Here is a 17109-nt window from a genome sequence, read left to right as displayed (position 1 = left end):
TTGGCTAATCAAAGTTGCTGAACTGAAGGAAGTTTTCACGGGAAACTGACAAATATTCCCCTGTAAAATTGAATATAAAGTATCGATATTTTGAACTCATGTACCGGTAATTAATGGGGTTTCACGGTCTAACATGCCTGCCTCTCATCCAGAGGGCCTGGGTTCGATTCCGACCAGGTCAGGAATTTTACCTGGATATAAGGGCTGGTTCCAGGTCCACTCAGCCTACGTGATTTCCTTTAATTGAAGAGCTATCTAATGGTGAGATGGCGACCCCTGTCCAGAGAGCCAGGAATATCGGTCGGGAGGATTCGTCACACTGACCATGCATCACCTCGTAATCTCCAGGCCTTCGGGCTGAGCAGCGGTCGCTTGGCAGGCAAAGGCCATTGGGGCTGTAGTTTGGTTTGGTTTAGGAGCTTTAGTAAGATTATATTTATACATGTTTCATTGTTGTGATGTTTAGCCAAATTGTTGATGGTTTTAATTAATTCCCAGATTTTCCGTTTTTCCGTGTTGTACGTTTTATTTTCACAGTCCCTTGAAAAACGGAGAATCGAGGTTCCACTGTAATATGTTGTTACAGTACGGATTCAAGAGCCATTTTCATCAAGTCATACTTGTTTTAGATTCAGCCATTGAAATTTTAAATTTGTTGCTTCGTGAGCTTAACTTGATCACTTATTATTTATTTTGTTTCTCATATCAGTCTACTTATAAACATAGAGGTTGGAGGGTAACATTTTCGTACATCAACTTTCTCTTGTTGGCGATCACCTTGACAATACAGTAAGGGCGTCCTCTTATGATGTAATCCATGAAAGCAATTCTGGGTTTTCCTTTCCCTCGTTGGCCTTCTGTCTTGTCTTCTGTGAGTGTTAGGAACCACTCAGGATGTCTTATTGCATGTGCTACCATGATGACACTTCCTGTTTCTAAAGATTCCAGAAAATTTTAAGAGTTTCACGTATTCTCAGTAGAACATCTTTGAATTCTCTCAGTTCAAGGAATTTGTAGTATCCGTCACCATCACCCATTTCAGATGATCTAATTTTATATTTTTCTACTTTTCTGAGCGGCTACATTTCTCATGGATATGAAAGGTTTACAAAGGTTTTCTCTAATGATGTCCTGTTTTTTTGTGACAATGACTTTCTTCTTTTATAGATTTTCGCCAGCTGTGGACCACGTAAATAACTCCTCATGATTTAAATTTTCTTTGGCGCTAGTACTCCTTCACCCCTCTGCTTTCTGCTTCTTTCCTTTCAGCTGTACATTGTTGTTTCTTCTTGGTCGCTGTTTCTGGCTCTAGGAAACCCTTAAATGTGTGTAACTTTTTTCTGAAGGCGGTTCTATTATGGATGTCTTGATGTGTGATGTTCGTTTCTTGCAAATCCTTCTTCGTGTTAACAAACCATTTTTCATAAGAGCTGCCTTTCCTATTGGGCTTATTGAAGTGGTTAAAGATTTTCTTAGCAAGTCTGTCATCAGGCATTCTTGAAATATGTCCAAAACATTTAACTCTTCGCTTTTGAATGGCATCTGAAGTCGTACTGCATGTTTTATATATTTCTTTGTTACTGCATAATCGATATGTGTCAGTACATTTCTTTGGACCGAGGATTTTTCTTAAAAACTTTCTTTCCTTCTTGTCATTTTCTTCACTGTCTTTACTGGTTGTTAATCCCAGGCATTCTGAAGCATACAAGCACTCTGGTTGAATTACTGCCTGATAGTGGCGTAGTTTTGTCCGAATAGAGATCGCTTTCTTGTTCTATGTGTTTTTTGTAAGGTGGAATGCAAGCTCCATTTTTCTGGCTGTCGCGCGGTTTGCTTCTTTATCAAGCCCATTAGGTTGTATTATCTCACCAAGGTATTTGAATTTAACAACTTTATTTATCTTATCATTGTTTGTTCTTACTATGTATCTTGGGGCTTCTTTAATGTTGGTCATGAAATGTGTCTTTTCAAATGAAATCTGCAGGCCAGTTTTCATTGCTACCTCTTTCAAAGTGTTAACTTGTATTATCGCCGATTCAATATTTTCTGATAACAGTACAAGATCGTCAGCAAATGCTAAGGAGTTGATAGTGATGTTCTCTTTCTTGTATCCTATCCTTATTTGGTCTTTAATGCCTTTTTCTGCGAGTTCTTTTTCCCATTTTTCCCATTCTCCTCCCCCTCCTCCTTCCTCATCATTTGCAAGATGAAACCCCGGACTTGGGACCGGTACTGGTGGAGTTGACAATGACTTAATGATAACAGAGATCATCTTTTCATAAAAGCTGGTTACCCAAATGCAGTCCTTGCTGCTACCTCCTTTCCACACTTTCCATTCAGTGTTATCCAAATTGCAAAGTATCAGAAGGATTTAACGTATTCTAGCCTTATTCCTTCTAGTTTAACTTCTGCATTTTGATCTCCATCCTTTGCACCTTTCATCACCTTTGTTTTTCTGTTAATTTTCATTTTGCACTTCATTTTGCTTACCTTTTGTTCTTTTAAAGCCTCTTCCAGTTCTGTCGCACTTTCAGCAACCAAGGCAATGCCATCTGTAAATCTGATCATATTGAAACATTTTCCATTGACTTTTATTCCATGCTGAAAGTTTCTCATATATTTGATAACAGATATATTAAGGACATCACTTGTTTCCATTCTGAAGCACTTTGAATGTTTTTTTGATATTGTATACATAGCTGTACTGGGAACTCCTGAAAAACCTTACAGTTCTAATGTTGTGCAAAATCTATCTGTCTATATATATAGAGAGAGAGAATAAGAATTCTGTCTGTACATGCTCAGAATTTAAAAAGAATGGTATTTGTATATCGGACGTGTCCACAGTAACAATGAAATGCACTATTAAATTTTCCATCATGTCTATGTATGTACGGCGTACGCGCATTACGAAAAAATGGCCAAAGAGAATGTAATGAAAATTGGTATGTTACGTTGGGGAATGAGCCACTACAATCTAGGCTATAAATCATTCACACTGAGTGAAATGGTAGTTTAGGGGAAGGCCTAAAATTTAACTCAAATATATATGTTATTATTGATCCTATAGGTAAATACTACACAACTTAAGTTATATAGAATTAAATTTCTGATCATTTATGCCGTATACAGTTTTACCTTATTGGCTATGATAACAGAGATATTTCACGAATTTGTATTTTTGTTGCTAAGTCCATATCAGCGCCGAGCCATGAAAAGATGGGTAACAGAATTTAATGTAAATTGGTGTGTAAATTCAGAGACTAAGGCACTACAGTCTAGGCTATAAATCATTTTATACATGCTGCTGGGAATGGTAGTTTAGAGGAAGGGACTAAAATTTAATTTTTAAATACCTATATCATAAAATTTAATTTTTAAATACCTATATCATTGGTCCTATTGAAAAGTACTACATAAGAAAAGTTATATAAAGAACAATTTCCGATCATTTATGTATTAATACAGTTTTACCGTACTGACTATGATAACAGAATTCATGAATTGTGAAGATTATTATAAAAATGAGAAAAAATCGTAAAGGAATGATCCCTTGAAGAATAAGACAAGAGGGAGTCATGAAAGAAGGGAGCTCTCATTACATTAGATGCCCTAACATCACAGCGTCAGAAGAAAAGTAAATGTGAAGGCCTACAATATTGAAAGCTCATAAAATTCATGAACAATAACATTACATTGACCCTTGATTGTTGTGATGTTCTTTGATTCTTCTGTTGCCACTCATTTCCGATAGATGGGATTATTGCTGCATCCAGAGTAAAACAGCCTGCCTGAAAATTGGCATGAAGTAGCTGTGGAGTTAGATAACTTTCTTTGTTAAGCATGCCATTCTTCTGGTTCATAAATTTTCTGGTAACTATTGGTACGTAACACCCTGGTTGATCATAGTATTCCAGCTATTCGATCTCTACTCTGAGGCGCTGATTGTTAGAATGAGCAGTGTGCAAACTTAATGGGATACTGCAGATGAGTGTTCACGGTTGTCTGCGGCCTGCTCGTTCCGTAGCGAAGCACGGGCACATCAGCTAGTTAGGAATAATCGAGTGAGTTGGCTATGCTGATTGGAAAACGTAGCTCTGAGCTTGCATTTAGGAGATTGTGGCTTCAAGCTCTACTGTCGGTAGTGCTTAAGATGGGTTTCTGTGGTTTTCCATTTTCACACTAGGTAAATTACCTAATTAAGGCCATGGTCACTTTCTTTCCAGTCTTAGCTCCCTCTGACCCATCATCGCCATAAGATCTGTATGTCTTGGTGAGGCACAAAAATAAAATAATTATTAAAACATTATGATTATGATTAAAAGAACATCCATCTTACTTGAGGTTAAGCAGTCAAAAGCCATTTCTTCAGAAAAATATCACAAAATATCTGTGGTGCTCAGAGAATAACATCCTGATAAAGTACATCATGGATCTGTTACAGCAGCATGTATAAACTGTGTCAGTGGGATGAACTAGGAAGCCAGCTGGTTGAATCATGCACCAGTTATAAATTTGTTTTTGTGGCCTCATCATTCAAGTACTTATATATACACTGCCGAAAAAAAAAAGAAAAAGAAGAAAAAAAAACATGCAACATCCTCAAGGACTCTGTTTAGTGGCACCAGGGTACAATATGTGTATACTGAGAAGTTGTTGCATTAGCAATTCATTTGTCATGGACATCGGCGATCAGATGGCACTCAGGAGGCCTGTCCGTGTGTACTCTGTTTTGACTCTGCAGGCAGTAGCTGTGCTGAGATTAGAGGTGAATAGTGTTTGCAACATTCATTCTAGGGTACAACAATGCCCTGCCGATGAGTACGTGCTTCTGTTGAACAACTGCAGCCATTTGAATGGGGTCGCATTATGCGCCTGCGGGAAGCTGGATGGACATATCGACAGATTGTTATACATGTTGAGCATAATGTATTGGTGGTGTGTCACTGCTTTCGGCAGTCATCTGTGGAACATCTCCACACCTGTAGATCAGACTCCAGGCGTCCGCGTAGTACAGACGCATGTCAAGATCGACACATTGTGCGAACAGCGGTGGCCGACTGAGTATTATCCAGGAATGAAATCCGGTCACATGTTGCACCTACTGTGTCATGAAGGACCATTGGGAACTGTCTGCTTGCAGCAGGATTATGACCACATTTGCCTCTGGTAGGCTACCACTGATACCATGACACCGCCATGCATGGCTACTCTGGTGTCGTTACAGAGTTGACTGGAGAGGGGAATGGCACTCTTGTTTTCTTCAGTGACAAGAATTGGTTCTGTCTGTATGCAAGTGATGGGCATACATGTGTACAGCGTAGACCTGGTGAGCGGCCTATTGCAGAGTGCATTTGCCCATTACACTCAGATACCACCCCAGGCTTCATGGTGTGGGGAACCATCAGTTAGAACTCGCACTCACAGTTGGTGTTTCTGCAGGATAATCTAACCAGTGCCCACTACATTGTACAGGTTGTTATCCCTATGCTACTGCCATTTCTTTGACAGGAAGGTGATGTGCTTTTTCAGCAGGAATATGCACATCAACACATAGCCGCTGTGATGCAATGCGCTCTATGTGGTGAACAACTACTGCCCTGGCCAGCAAGATCACCAGATCTCTCGCCATTTGAACACATATGGGACATGATGAAGCAGGAATTTACACGTTCTGCAGAGCCTGCAAAAACCATTGCCAAATTGCATCAAAAGGGGCAAGATGCTCGGGACAGTCTATCGCAGGATCCCATTCGGCACCTTTATGCAGTTTTACTCGGGCAAATTCATGCGTGCATTGCAACCAGAGGGGGGTACACTGTATTGATGCGATCAATTATAGGAATTTCCTCTTTCTCACTTGGATCCTGTGCATCTCACTGTGGTGAATGAGGGATCATTCAGCAGTATATAAGGCTTCAGGACATACTACTGGTGTGTAGTGGCAGTATTTGGTCTCTTGTGAGATCAGTCTGGACTGATACGTGGTTTAGTAGAGATGAAAAGCTATTTGCATGTGTTCAGCCTGGTATTTCAGAGCTTCTTTCTCCAGTGCATTAAAGGAAACTATCTTTCCAAGATACTGAAAATGAATGTGTTTGATTGTTCCAAATGTTGTATAGAGAAGTGTAGTGATATTATAACAATCAGACTCACTACTTCAGTTTTTCAGAAGATATCTGAAGACCTTCTTGAAATATTTCAACCTGGAGGCAGGAGACATTGAGGTCATCTGCCATTATTACTACATCATTTGCAAAACAAGGAAGTCGATTTTTATTGCTTTGAATCCAGTGCCAAGCCTAATACCATTATTGGTAGTCTGTTTCTCCAGTCACAGATGACACTTTTTAAGAACACTGTTGAAAAGAATGAGTGAGAGCCCATTGCCTTGATGGACACAAGTCCTTATCTCAAAGGATCTTGAGATTTTCCCCTGTGAATTTCACTTGTGAATAGGTGTTGGTCAGAGTTTGTTTATGATGAAACGAGTCTTGTTGTCCATGTTGTTGTGCTCCTTGAGGATATCAAGGAGACGGAATTAGTCTATTAAGTCATAGGCCTTTTTGAAATCAACAAAAGTCAATTAGATATATATGATACTCTATAGTGAAAAGATCTGTCTGTTTACTGCAGGAGTGGGTCTTACGGAAGCTGGCTTGATATTCACCAATCTGTGAATCAACAGTAGGTTCAGTGCGACTGTGAAGTGCTTTCGACAGGAATTTATAGGCAACTGAATGAAGAGATATGCCTATGTAGTTGTTCACATCTGCTTTATTGCTTTATTTTAATGGAGGAATTATAAGTGCAAATTACCATCCCTTGATAATACTTTCCAATTTCCAAAAATCTTGGCAACAAAATTTGGACTGGCCATTTTCAGAAATTCGGCAGTTGTGGAATCCTTGCCTGATGACTAGACCCCAGATTTTGAGGTGCTAAAAATGTTACTTTAGGTACCTAAAATAGGCTCTAAATTTGAAAAAGGGGCCAGTCTGTGGAGGGTGTCATTTTTAATACTGTACATATATTGCAAAATCTTGTTCAGAAAATGCTTGCCATCATAGAGCCAATTTAGGAACAGATTAGAAGGATGATTGAGGCAACTAGGCAAGATCACAAGATAGACACACACTGTGAGTGTAATGGTGAATATTTAAGTATTACATTACTGATGTTTAGAGAGGAGTTGCCTCTCACTCTAGTCTTACATGCTCTCCAAATATCCAGCATTAATGTAGGCCTCTTGTGATCTGGTCTGAAATTTGTTCTTTTAGCCTCCCCTTACTCCTCCTGATAGTTTTATTTTTCCCAGAATTGCTCTTATCTGTTTAGTTCCATAATACTTTCTTAGCAAGAGTTTTATCCGGCTCCATGGCTAAATGGTAAGCATGCTGGCCTATGGTCTCAGGGGTCCCAGGTTCGATTCCCGGCAGGGTCGAGAATTTTAACCATCATTGGTTAATTTTGCTGACACAGGGGCTGGCTGTATGTTTTGTCTTTATCATCATTTCATCCTCATCATGACACGCAGGTCACCTACGGGAGTCAAATAAAAAGACCTGCACCTGGTGAGCCGAACTTGTCCTCAGACACTCCCGGCACTAAAAGCCATATGTCATTTCATTTTCAGCAAGAGTTTTCAGATAAGCTTGTGCAATTTCCAAAGGCCAGAGTACTGCCAAACGAAGATGCTTCCAAGATTGTACTTGTACACCACACACTTAACGAAGGACCATATGCCTCATTCTTCATTACCTTTTTATTCTCCCTGATGTGCTAATATTAAGTTCATAAACTCACTGATTTTTCTGTTAACCCTACAACTTCCAGGGTCTTGTCAGCCACGTTGAGACCTAAGATGTGGTAAATAATGTCCGTTTTGATTCCTATATAGAACCTTAAATATTTGTCCTGAATGAGCAAAATCATAATTCCTATATCAATGGAATAAATTTTCCAGCTAACACATTCTTGGTTGCCAGTGTTTTGCTCCAGTATGCCAATTTGGGCTCATCAGTTTGTGAACTAGCACACCTACCAAGACGTGTGGTTAGTGTGTATCTCCACCATTGTCCGGTCCCAAGTCCAGAATGGGAAGGGAGGAGGGTTAGCTGGCTTGGCAACCAGCTGTAAAAACAGCTAACGCCAAGTGTCGAGCGGCAGTAAATAACTCTAACCCCCATAGGGACCAACGGCTTCGGGCGGATGAGCCCCTTTGGGTGGGGTGATGGTCCCCTCAGTGTAGGCAATGACACTGGAACCCATCATCTGTGTCTTTGGCCCAACGGCAAAACGGACGGAGGAATCTCCTTTTTTTGGTTCTCATCGTGGAGGCGGATGAGGTCATGTCAGACGGACTGGCTGTGAAGGCGCAACTTAATGGTATTTCGAGTCTGCGGCAGTCCGTTGCAGTTGTGGTACTAGAACCTGCATGTCGCATTTCATTTGTGCCGCAGGGTATAGTTCTGAGATCAGAGTGTGTTGGTCAATTCCTTGCAAGCTGCGATCCACCTTAAACAAAATCCCGCTTGTGGCACTTTTTCCTGCTGTCACTCCCTTCAATTCGAGTTCAACGGTGATGGGATAAAGATGATGGAGGCAGGTTTTTGGGTGAAACTGGAAGCCTCTAGTTCGGACCTGCACGTTGTCATCAGATGTGTGATGGTCGTCTTTCTAAGACCCCGTGACTACTCAGGAATTTGGTCCTGAATCTGTGTTTGGGCAGGCCTATTTAGGATCACCGCTGCCCACCCTGAATGGGGAAGGCCTTAGAAAATGTGGGCTAAACATCGGTAGTCACACTCCTCAGCCGGCTGGGAGGCTGCACCCAGCGGGTCACCCCTTGTGCAGTCCAAAAACGAAGATCACCAAAACTTTGATTATAGGAACCTGGAATGTTCGAACCCTACCTGATTTGAAAGACAATAACAGACCTGAGAGAAGAACAGTGAAACCAGACTGTCCAGCGAAGGTAAACTTACAGAGTTCAGCTCAGGCTACACAATCTTCTGGAAGGGAAAAGATGAGGGAGAATACTGCATTCATGGTGTTGGATTTGCTGTGAAGACCACATTGGTGAATGATTATCACCTAGCTCCAACCACAGTCAATGAAAGAATTTTGACTCTCAGAATCCCACTCTCTGGAGCCAAATCTGTGACACTCATCTCTGCATATGCTCCCACCTTGGATGCTGATGTAGAAGCTAAAGACCAATTCTACAACCTGCTGAGCACTACCATCACCAAAGAACCACCCAGAGACAAAATTTTACCACTTGGTGATTTCAACGCACTGGCACATCCTTGATTATAGCATCACCAGGCAATGTGATAAAAAAAGATGTCCTTGTTACAAGGACCACAAGAAACTTCTGGACAGATCATAAGATTCATAAGCTCCTTTTTAGCCGGTTGAGAATCTCAATCTATCGCAAACCAAAAAGATCCATCCACCAGCTGCCCAGCAAGAAATTCGATACAGTTTACAGAAATGCAATCTCAAACAAACTGGCTAGTCATCCAATCAGCAGTGATAGTACAAATCAGGAATGGGCCGTGCTTCAGAAGGTCATCACTGAATCAGCTGAGGAAACAATTGGTTTTGTGAGGAAAAAAAAAAGACAGGACTGGTTTGATGAAAATAATGCAGAAATTAAATGTCTGATCAATGCCAAATGGGAAGCCCAACTATCCTATCTTCAAGATCCGTCTTCCAATGTGAATAAATCACATTTCTTGGAACTTAAAGGAAAATGTCAGCCACGAATTAGGAAAATTAAGAATAACTGGTGGCAACAAAAAGCTTGAAGAACTGCAAAGACACTCTGATGCCCATGACCTGCAAAACTTCAATGCTGGCATAAAGGAGATATATGGCCCAATTCAATCTTCATCGGGGTCATTGAAGACTGTTGACAACTCCATAATTTTAACTGATAATAGAGAAATTTTATAGCGTTAGAAGGATAATTTCTCTTCACTTCTAAATTGTGTCTTCAATGTTGGTGAGGACTTTCTTTGTAATGTCCTTCAGCAGCCCGAACCATGGATGGCAATCCACCTACATACAGAGACTTCACCAAAGCACTCAATCTACTAAAACCAAGAAAGGCTCCTGGTCCTGATAACATCCCTCTGGAACTGATACAAAATGGAGGCATACCATTGAAGACTAGACTTTTCACACTCATCATCTTGATTTGGGAAACTCAAGAAGTACCTGACAACTTGAAGAATGCTACCATCATCACTATCTTCAAGAAGGGCGATCTTAGTGTATGTGGAAACTACCATGGTATATCGCTTTTGTCAATTGCAGGTAAAATTCTCACAAGAATTCTATTAAACCGGCTCTGAGTTATCTCAGAGAGGATTTTTCCCGAGTCTCAATGTGGTTTCTGAACCTCCAGAGGCACAACAGATATGATCTGTGCTAGACAATTCCAGGAGAAATGCAGAGAACAGCAGCAGCCTCTGTGTTTAGTTTTCTATAAAAAAAATAAATTAAAAAAAAGCCTCTTATTCAGTGCCAAGATCTGCCATGTGGAAAGTATTGAGACATTTTGGATGTCCTGAACGTTATGTGGAATTGGTTCAAGTTCTTCATGATGGCATGTCAGGACAGGTTCTTCATGGTAACTCAGTATCAGATTCGTCCCAATCACTCATGGGTTGAAACAAGACTGTGTGCTTGCTCCTATACTCTTTGCACTGAACATGGCTGCCATGCTGCATGAATCATCTGCAAACAACTTAGGCAAGGAGATTAAATTTCATTTTGATTGAGGCCTTTTCAATCTGGCATGTCTTCACTCACAAAGACGTACTCTGGTTACGCGGGTGACAGAACGGCAGTATACTGATGACACCACATCTCCTGCTTTACCTGCAGAATTACAACAGTCAATCAACTGCTTTAAAACTGCATGTGATGACTGTGTTCTTGCCATTAATGCAAAAAAAATGAAGGTACTTGCACAACCTGCCCCATGATTAACACTTTCTGAGTTCAGGATTTCCATCTTATACATAACACTGGAACAGGTTGATCACTTTTCATATCTTGGAAACATCTTGTCTAAACGGTGTACCTGTGAACAAGACGTTGATAAAAGAATTGGGGCTGCTCATGCAGCATTTGGACAGTTAATGCACAGAGTCTTCATGAATAACGACCTAAAACTACATACCAAACTCATGGTGTACAAAGCTGTTGTCATTTCCACGCTGCTGTATGGCTGTGAAACTTGGACACTTTATCGTTGTGATATCAAAAATCATGAGCACTTCCACCAACAGAAAATGAGATTCATCTTGAATATTAAGTGGGAGGACTATGTGACCAACATGGCAGTTCTCGACAAAGTGCAGCTAAATATCATTGAGAAAACAATCATTGCTCATCAACTGAGATGGTTAGGCCATGTTCGCCGCATGGGTGATGCCAGGCTTCCCCGCCAAATTCTTTATGGTGAACTTTGCTCCGGCAGTAGACCTCATGGAGCCCCTCTTAAGCGTTTTAAGGACCAGCTGAAACACATCATGAAGACAACTGGTATAGATATACAGACATGAGAAGAATTTGCTGTGGACTGCTCTCTGTGGCGGAACAATCGATCTGCCGCTGTCAACTTGTTTGAAAGAGAACGCCGCAGATATCGAGTGGTCAAGTGACAAGCAAGAAAACTCCGTCAACTACAACCCTGCCCTCCTCCATCCATTCAGTGTGATTTGTGTGGGCTTATGTTGTATGCCAGGAGTGGTGTGTTTAGTCATCGTAAACACATCCATAAACAGAGTTGAACTGGCCAGTGTATGCAGGATCATCGTAAACACATCCATAAACTGAGTTTAACTGGCCAATGTATGCAGGAAGAAGTTATATATACTCGGATCGAGTTACAGCCGATGACGGAGGCCACTGAGTAGGCGTCTTGACCCACTGGCAGTGCCAATCCACTATGAGAGACCTGGTCTTTTGCTGTTCCATTATAATAGAGATTTGTCACTCTTCTTCTTATTCTTATTCGTCGTATTCTTTACAGCAGCATCATTGTGCTGAATTATAAAAACAGCACTACACGTTTAGGACTACCACATGCTATGTAAGGAACCAGAGTTACTGGTGCTTTTCCAGGCTCAGGTTGTGAAAAAGCAAATTTACTTGAAAAACTGCCTTATCTGCATTTGTTTTTAATCTGTTTGGTATGTGCTTCCTGTTAGCTTGAATTGTTCCTACTAATGTTGTGTTACATTCAGTCCGTAGTTTTTTTACTAAGTCTATAGATGTGTAGAAGCGATCTGTTTTTATATTTCTACCGGTATTTGAAAAATGACCGGCAGATCTTGGAATAGTTATTGCAGTTGGACCTCTTTCACATGCAGGAATGGTATCTGATTTACCAGCATATACTTCCATTCTTAGAATATAGCACTTTTCTGAATCTGTGATCATTCCATTCTTTCTAGGCTTGTCTTTTAGGAAGACCTGGAATGGGTACTGCCCCCTAAAACAAGATAACATTTCATCTACAACAAGATGAGGTCACAGATTGTAAAAGGAAAGAAAAGTTTCATTCAGATCCTCAAAACTTTCCATTATTAGGGCAAACTTATATTCTTGTCCTCGTTCTGGCCAATATTTTTTTATCATGTGGTGAATATATAGAAATCTTTTACGACCCATAGTACTGCCCAGTATCCTTGACCGTAAATTACGTTGGAGTTATTACTCATGCCCATAAAAATACTGCGGTATATATGCTAATATTTCACTGTCATTAGTCAAAGTGATGTTCCTTGTCTCTGTCGCAATCTTAGCTATAAAGTCACTGTTGAAATACTTACCGAAAGCTTCCACAATCCAGAAGGAGACCTTCGAGAGCTGCAGCAACATTTTTTTATACACATCCTCGATGATGTCTGGGTGGTTTGCTGTAATAGATTTTTGAATGCTATCACTAGTTGTATTGGAAGTTTCTGCAGTACTAGTTTCATTAGATACAGCACTACTTTCATCTACACAGTCAACCTGAACTTCACCCAATGTAACCTCATTTTCTTAAATTTTTTTCTCAAATACCTTCTTTATTTTCAGTCCCATCTTCAGCTTTCCTTATTTCAGAAACATCACTCACTTCCAAACGTTCTATTTCTCTCTCAATACTGTTGTTACTCAGGCAATCATCAATTTTCATATATTCTTCAATAAAGCAACGGCTCTTACAAAGACTGAATTACAATAATGGAGTCATATGAATTCCGAGCTGTCAGTGGCGAGATGGTGTGGAATGACATTAGTAGATGAATAAGTTTGTGGTGTCTTTAAAAGTACGAAAGATCACAATGTGAAGATAAAGTTGGAATTCAAGATGACAAATTGGGGCAAGTATTTGTGTATAGGAAGGGGAGTTAGGGATTGGAATACATTACCAAGGGAGATGTTCAATATATTTCCAATTTCTTTGCAATCATTTAAGAAAAGGCTAGGAAAACAACAGATAGGAAATCTGCCACCTGAGCGACTGCCCTAAATGCAGATTGATTGATTGATTGATTGATTGATTGATTGATTGATTGTACAGCAGTAACACTGCAGCATAGGAATTAAAATAAGGGTAATAATAAGAGAGGGGCCTACTATAGAAATGAATAATTTCCGTGTGTAGTACTGTTGATTACCAAGGTGTGGCATTTTGTAACCAAAGCTCAGAAATTGAATAAAAAGGTAATTTGGGTGAAAGATAAACACACAAATATAACAGACAGTTGAAAGTGTCATACTAAAGAACAATAAAAAAATTTCACACCTTTTTATTTGGATTTACAGAAATTTTAGGGCAACCTGTTTTGTGTTACTCTGAGCCATACCTTGATACTTCTAGGGTTAATCTAGTCCCGTGTTTTACCCAAATTTTGCCTAAGGAAAGGTTAAAAGAATTGATAAAGGCATTAAGTTTTCCTTATCTCCTAAAGAGTTCTTTCTATAGGAATGTTACTTAAGGCATCTATATTATAATAAGTGGTTAACAATTCTTAAATGCTAATCATTTGTGAGATCAGCAAAACAGATAGTGAATAGTTGAAATTGACCATTGACGTTCCTGAAAGTGTGAATGTAGAATCTGTATATCCCATTAGCTCAGATTTTATTTATCTTTGGGTATGAATTCAATACAACATAATTGATATGTATAATATTTTCCGGTTGATATGGAAGCAAATAGACACGTTATTCGTAAATTGAAGTTGCAGGATACCTAAAGGGGACAGTAGCTTTTGTGTGTTGGAAGTGGATAGATTCAAAGATATTTTATGAAAAGCTTGGAACTTACAATGTTGATAAAAATTTGCCTTTGTTCTGAACTTCACAGAGCTCTAGTGACTCGCTGAAGAAACTAGAAGACTCAAATCACCGGACATTTTTACGACGTTTGGTTCACTACTTCAAACCATCCAATAACAGATTCAGCCGTGTTGAGCTGGGCAACAAAAGGCAAACTCACATGTATACTCTGGCTGGTTGTGAGCTCCTAGACTGCCTGCTAGACTCAGATGAGGTAAATTACAACTGTTTCTCTAATACTTGTGAATAGAATGCACTTCATTTTTTTCACCCATTTAAATTTGAATGGCAGCAAAGTGATAATGTAGCTGTTCACCTTTGTTTATCTTTAGATATTTATATGCTGGTTATTAACCCCTTCATGTTTTCTAAATTTGTGAGAGAAATGGTAAAATAGTTTTAATATTTTAATTCATTCTATATATAACAGTTGTGAGATTATTACAAATAACCTGCATTTCACCTGGTAATTTTATGAATTTGCATTCTTATCATTTGTGGTGATAGTTTTCTTTAACGACTCTCCTTTATCCAAAGTTAGTTTCATGTTTTTAATTCTTTAGTACAGTCAGTTTTATTTTACTTTGTTGAAAGAGAAAGAATGACTCTTCATATTCTCGTTAAGTTTCACCTTCCATGGTTGCACACAAATTTGCTTTTGTCTTGCTCGGATGCAGATGCATCTTGCTACTGCTACAGGGTGGTAATTAAAGACAAGTTGCATTAATCAAGTAAGGGTTTTTGTGGTGTTAAACTCACTACGGGGATCCATCTCACTTCATACCCGACCCTGTAGAAAAACGGGCAAGGGTTGGACATACATACTAATGAAAGCTATGTTAAACATGGGCAGTGAAGGTCTTGATTTGATCGTAGTCATATGATAAAGTAAGGTTACAAGTCAAGAAGGCTCCTCCAACTGTGATGCACCCCAAGCCAGTTCACTGCTCTCCGAAACACTAGCTGCACCTGCAAAGGAAAACATCAACCACTGACTCAGTTACATTTTCACCCTTCACCTGTGTGTACAACAGTCACATGAAAAGTAAAGCACAGTCGTTCGTAAGACCTTTTATAACTTATGTTGATAGAATTGTGCGCTCCTGCTAAATACTACTCCCGTTGTAAAGCAAATTGCGTTGTACATGTACAGTAGCATTATTAACATTATTGGCTATTGTTGGATGTTCTTTATATTGTAGTTGAGTTTCTCCAAGTAAGGTTGTATACATTTGCAGTGTTGTCATGTTATTGTACTGTAAATTGATAATGGATACCTCTCTGCAGAAAAGTAAAAAAAAATCTGACATTAGCTGAACATACCTCTATGAATGACAATGAAGTCAAATTACTTCACAGTGTGATGGTCGTGTGGCTACAATAAATTCACTTTAGTAGCTATGCCGAGAAACCAGGACCTACTTATCGCTGAAGAAGGGAAACTGGTCAGGTGCACAAGACTACTCCGAAAGAAGACCTATTCATCGCTGAAGAAGGGAAACTGGTCAGAACCGCAAGACTACTCTGAAAGAAGACTGTTGAACCATTAGCAAAAGTGAAATTAACCCCGGGCTCTCAGCTATTGACCTGACCAACATTTAAATCAGAGTGAGCAAAATGTTCACTTTTACAACAGTTCATCGCAGATTGTTAGAGGCGGAAAGAAGAGCGCACAGACTAGCAAAGAAGCATGAGGGATGTAATAAAAAAATAAAAAAATAATAAAAAAATTGATATGTGTTAAACTGGACTGTGGAATATTAGAAGAAAGTCATATTTTCAGATGAAAGCCATTTCGAAGATTGTGGTCAGCACAGTCCTTGTGTGTCAAGAAACAGAGAAAACATCATTGGCCCATAATATTTCTGTGAACGAGTCCCTTACACTGTGGAAAGGCAGACGTGGAATAAACATTTATATTCCCTTATATATTTTTGTAAATATTGCATGTGAGTATGGACAACCATGAACAGCAGCTGTCCATTCACTCAGAAACATTGGACTTGACCTCAGTAAGTAGTCCTGAAATTGTCATTACGTTATATTTCATAGATTTAACATTATGAATTCTTTAACTTGATGATGTCTAAACCTCTGCTGAGCTTCACTTTAAATACCACCTGAGAAGTGAGCAGCTCCGGATTAAATTGCCGGCTTGAGGGGTTAATATGATAGGTAGGGTGCGGATTTCTATGACCCAAAAATATATGAAATATGTATGCATTTAAGACCTAAAAAACATAAAAACATGACCTATAAAATTCAAAATATAACTTAATGAATAGCATCTACATTACATACAGAAACACTTTTACTACAGGCTGTAATTAATGTAGAGTTAAAGTAGTTTGAAATCTCTGAAATCTTTAACCCAAAACTCAACTATAATGCTGAATAGTTCATGAACTCATTAAAGTTACATTGCATACTCCTAGGCAAGGAATATGTGTTATACGAATGAAGCTTCATCAGGATTGTTTCTATTTATGACCACATGCATCTTAAGGTTGTTGAATGAGAACGCTCTCCTGTTGTTGCTGAGTATCATCTTGTAGCATGAAAAACTTGAATAGAGTTAAATCACTTCGAGAAAATTCCTGGAAATCTGCAGATGAAGGGTTTCCACAACGAATGTCACTTATTCCACGCAGATACAAAAGTCTACTATTCTTTTTGAGTACATTTTCTAATTTTCTACACACATTATGCTACTGATCCTTTCGCATGCTTAAGCAATTTACAGATTAATATCACTCC

General features: G+C 39.3%; 1 protein-coding gene across 1 annotated transcript in view; it reads left to right on the top strand.

Annotated features, from left to right (window-relative positions):
- The window catches only part of rictor (rapamycin-insensitive companion of Tor), a 540306-nt gene that overhangs the window by 163208 nt on the left and 359989 nt on the right, over positions 1–17109 (top strand). The window contains exon 12 of the mRNA XM_067138126.2: positions 14381–14566. Coding sequence (XP_066994227.2) covers positions 14381–14566 — 186 coding nt within the window. The remainder of the gene's footprint in view (positions 1–14380; positions 14567–17109) is intronic.

Source organism: Anabrus simplex, chromosome 1 (genome assembly GCF_040414725.1).
Source record: "Anabrus simplex isolate iqAnaSimp1 chromosome 1, ASM4041472v1, whole genome shotgun sequence".
NCBI lineage: Eukaryota > Metazoa > Arthropoda > Insecta > Orthoptera > Tettigoniidae > Anabrus > Anabrus simplex.
The sequence above is the reverse complement of the archived record's forward strand: the minus strand, read 5'-3'. Positions and strand labels throughout refer to the sequence as shown.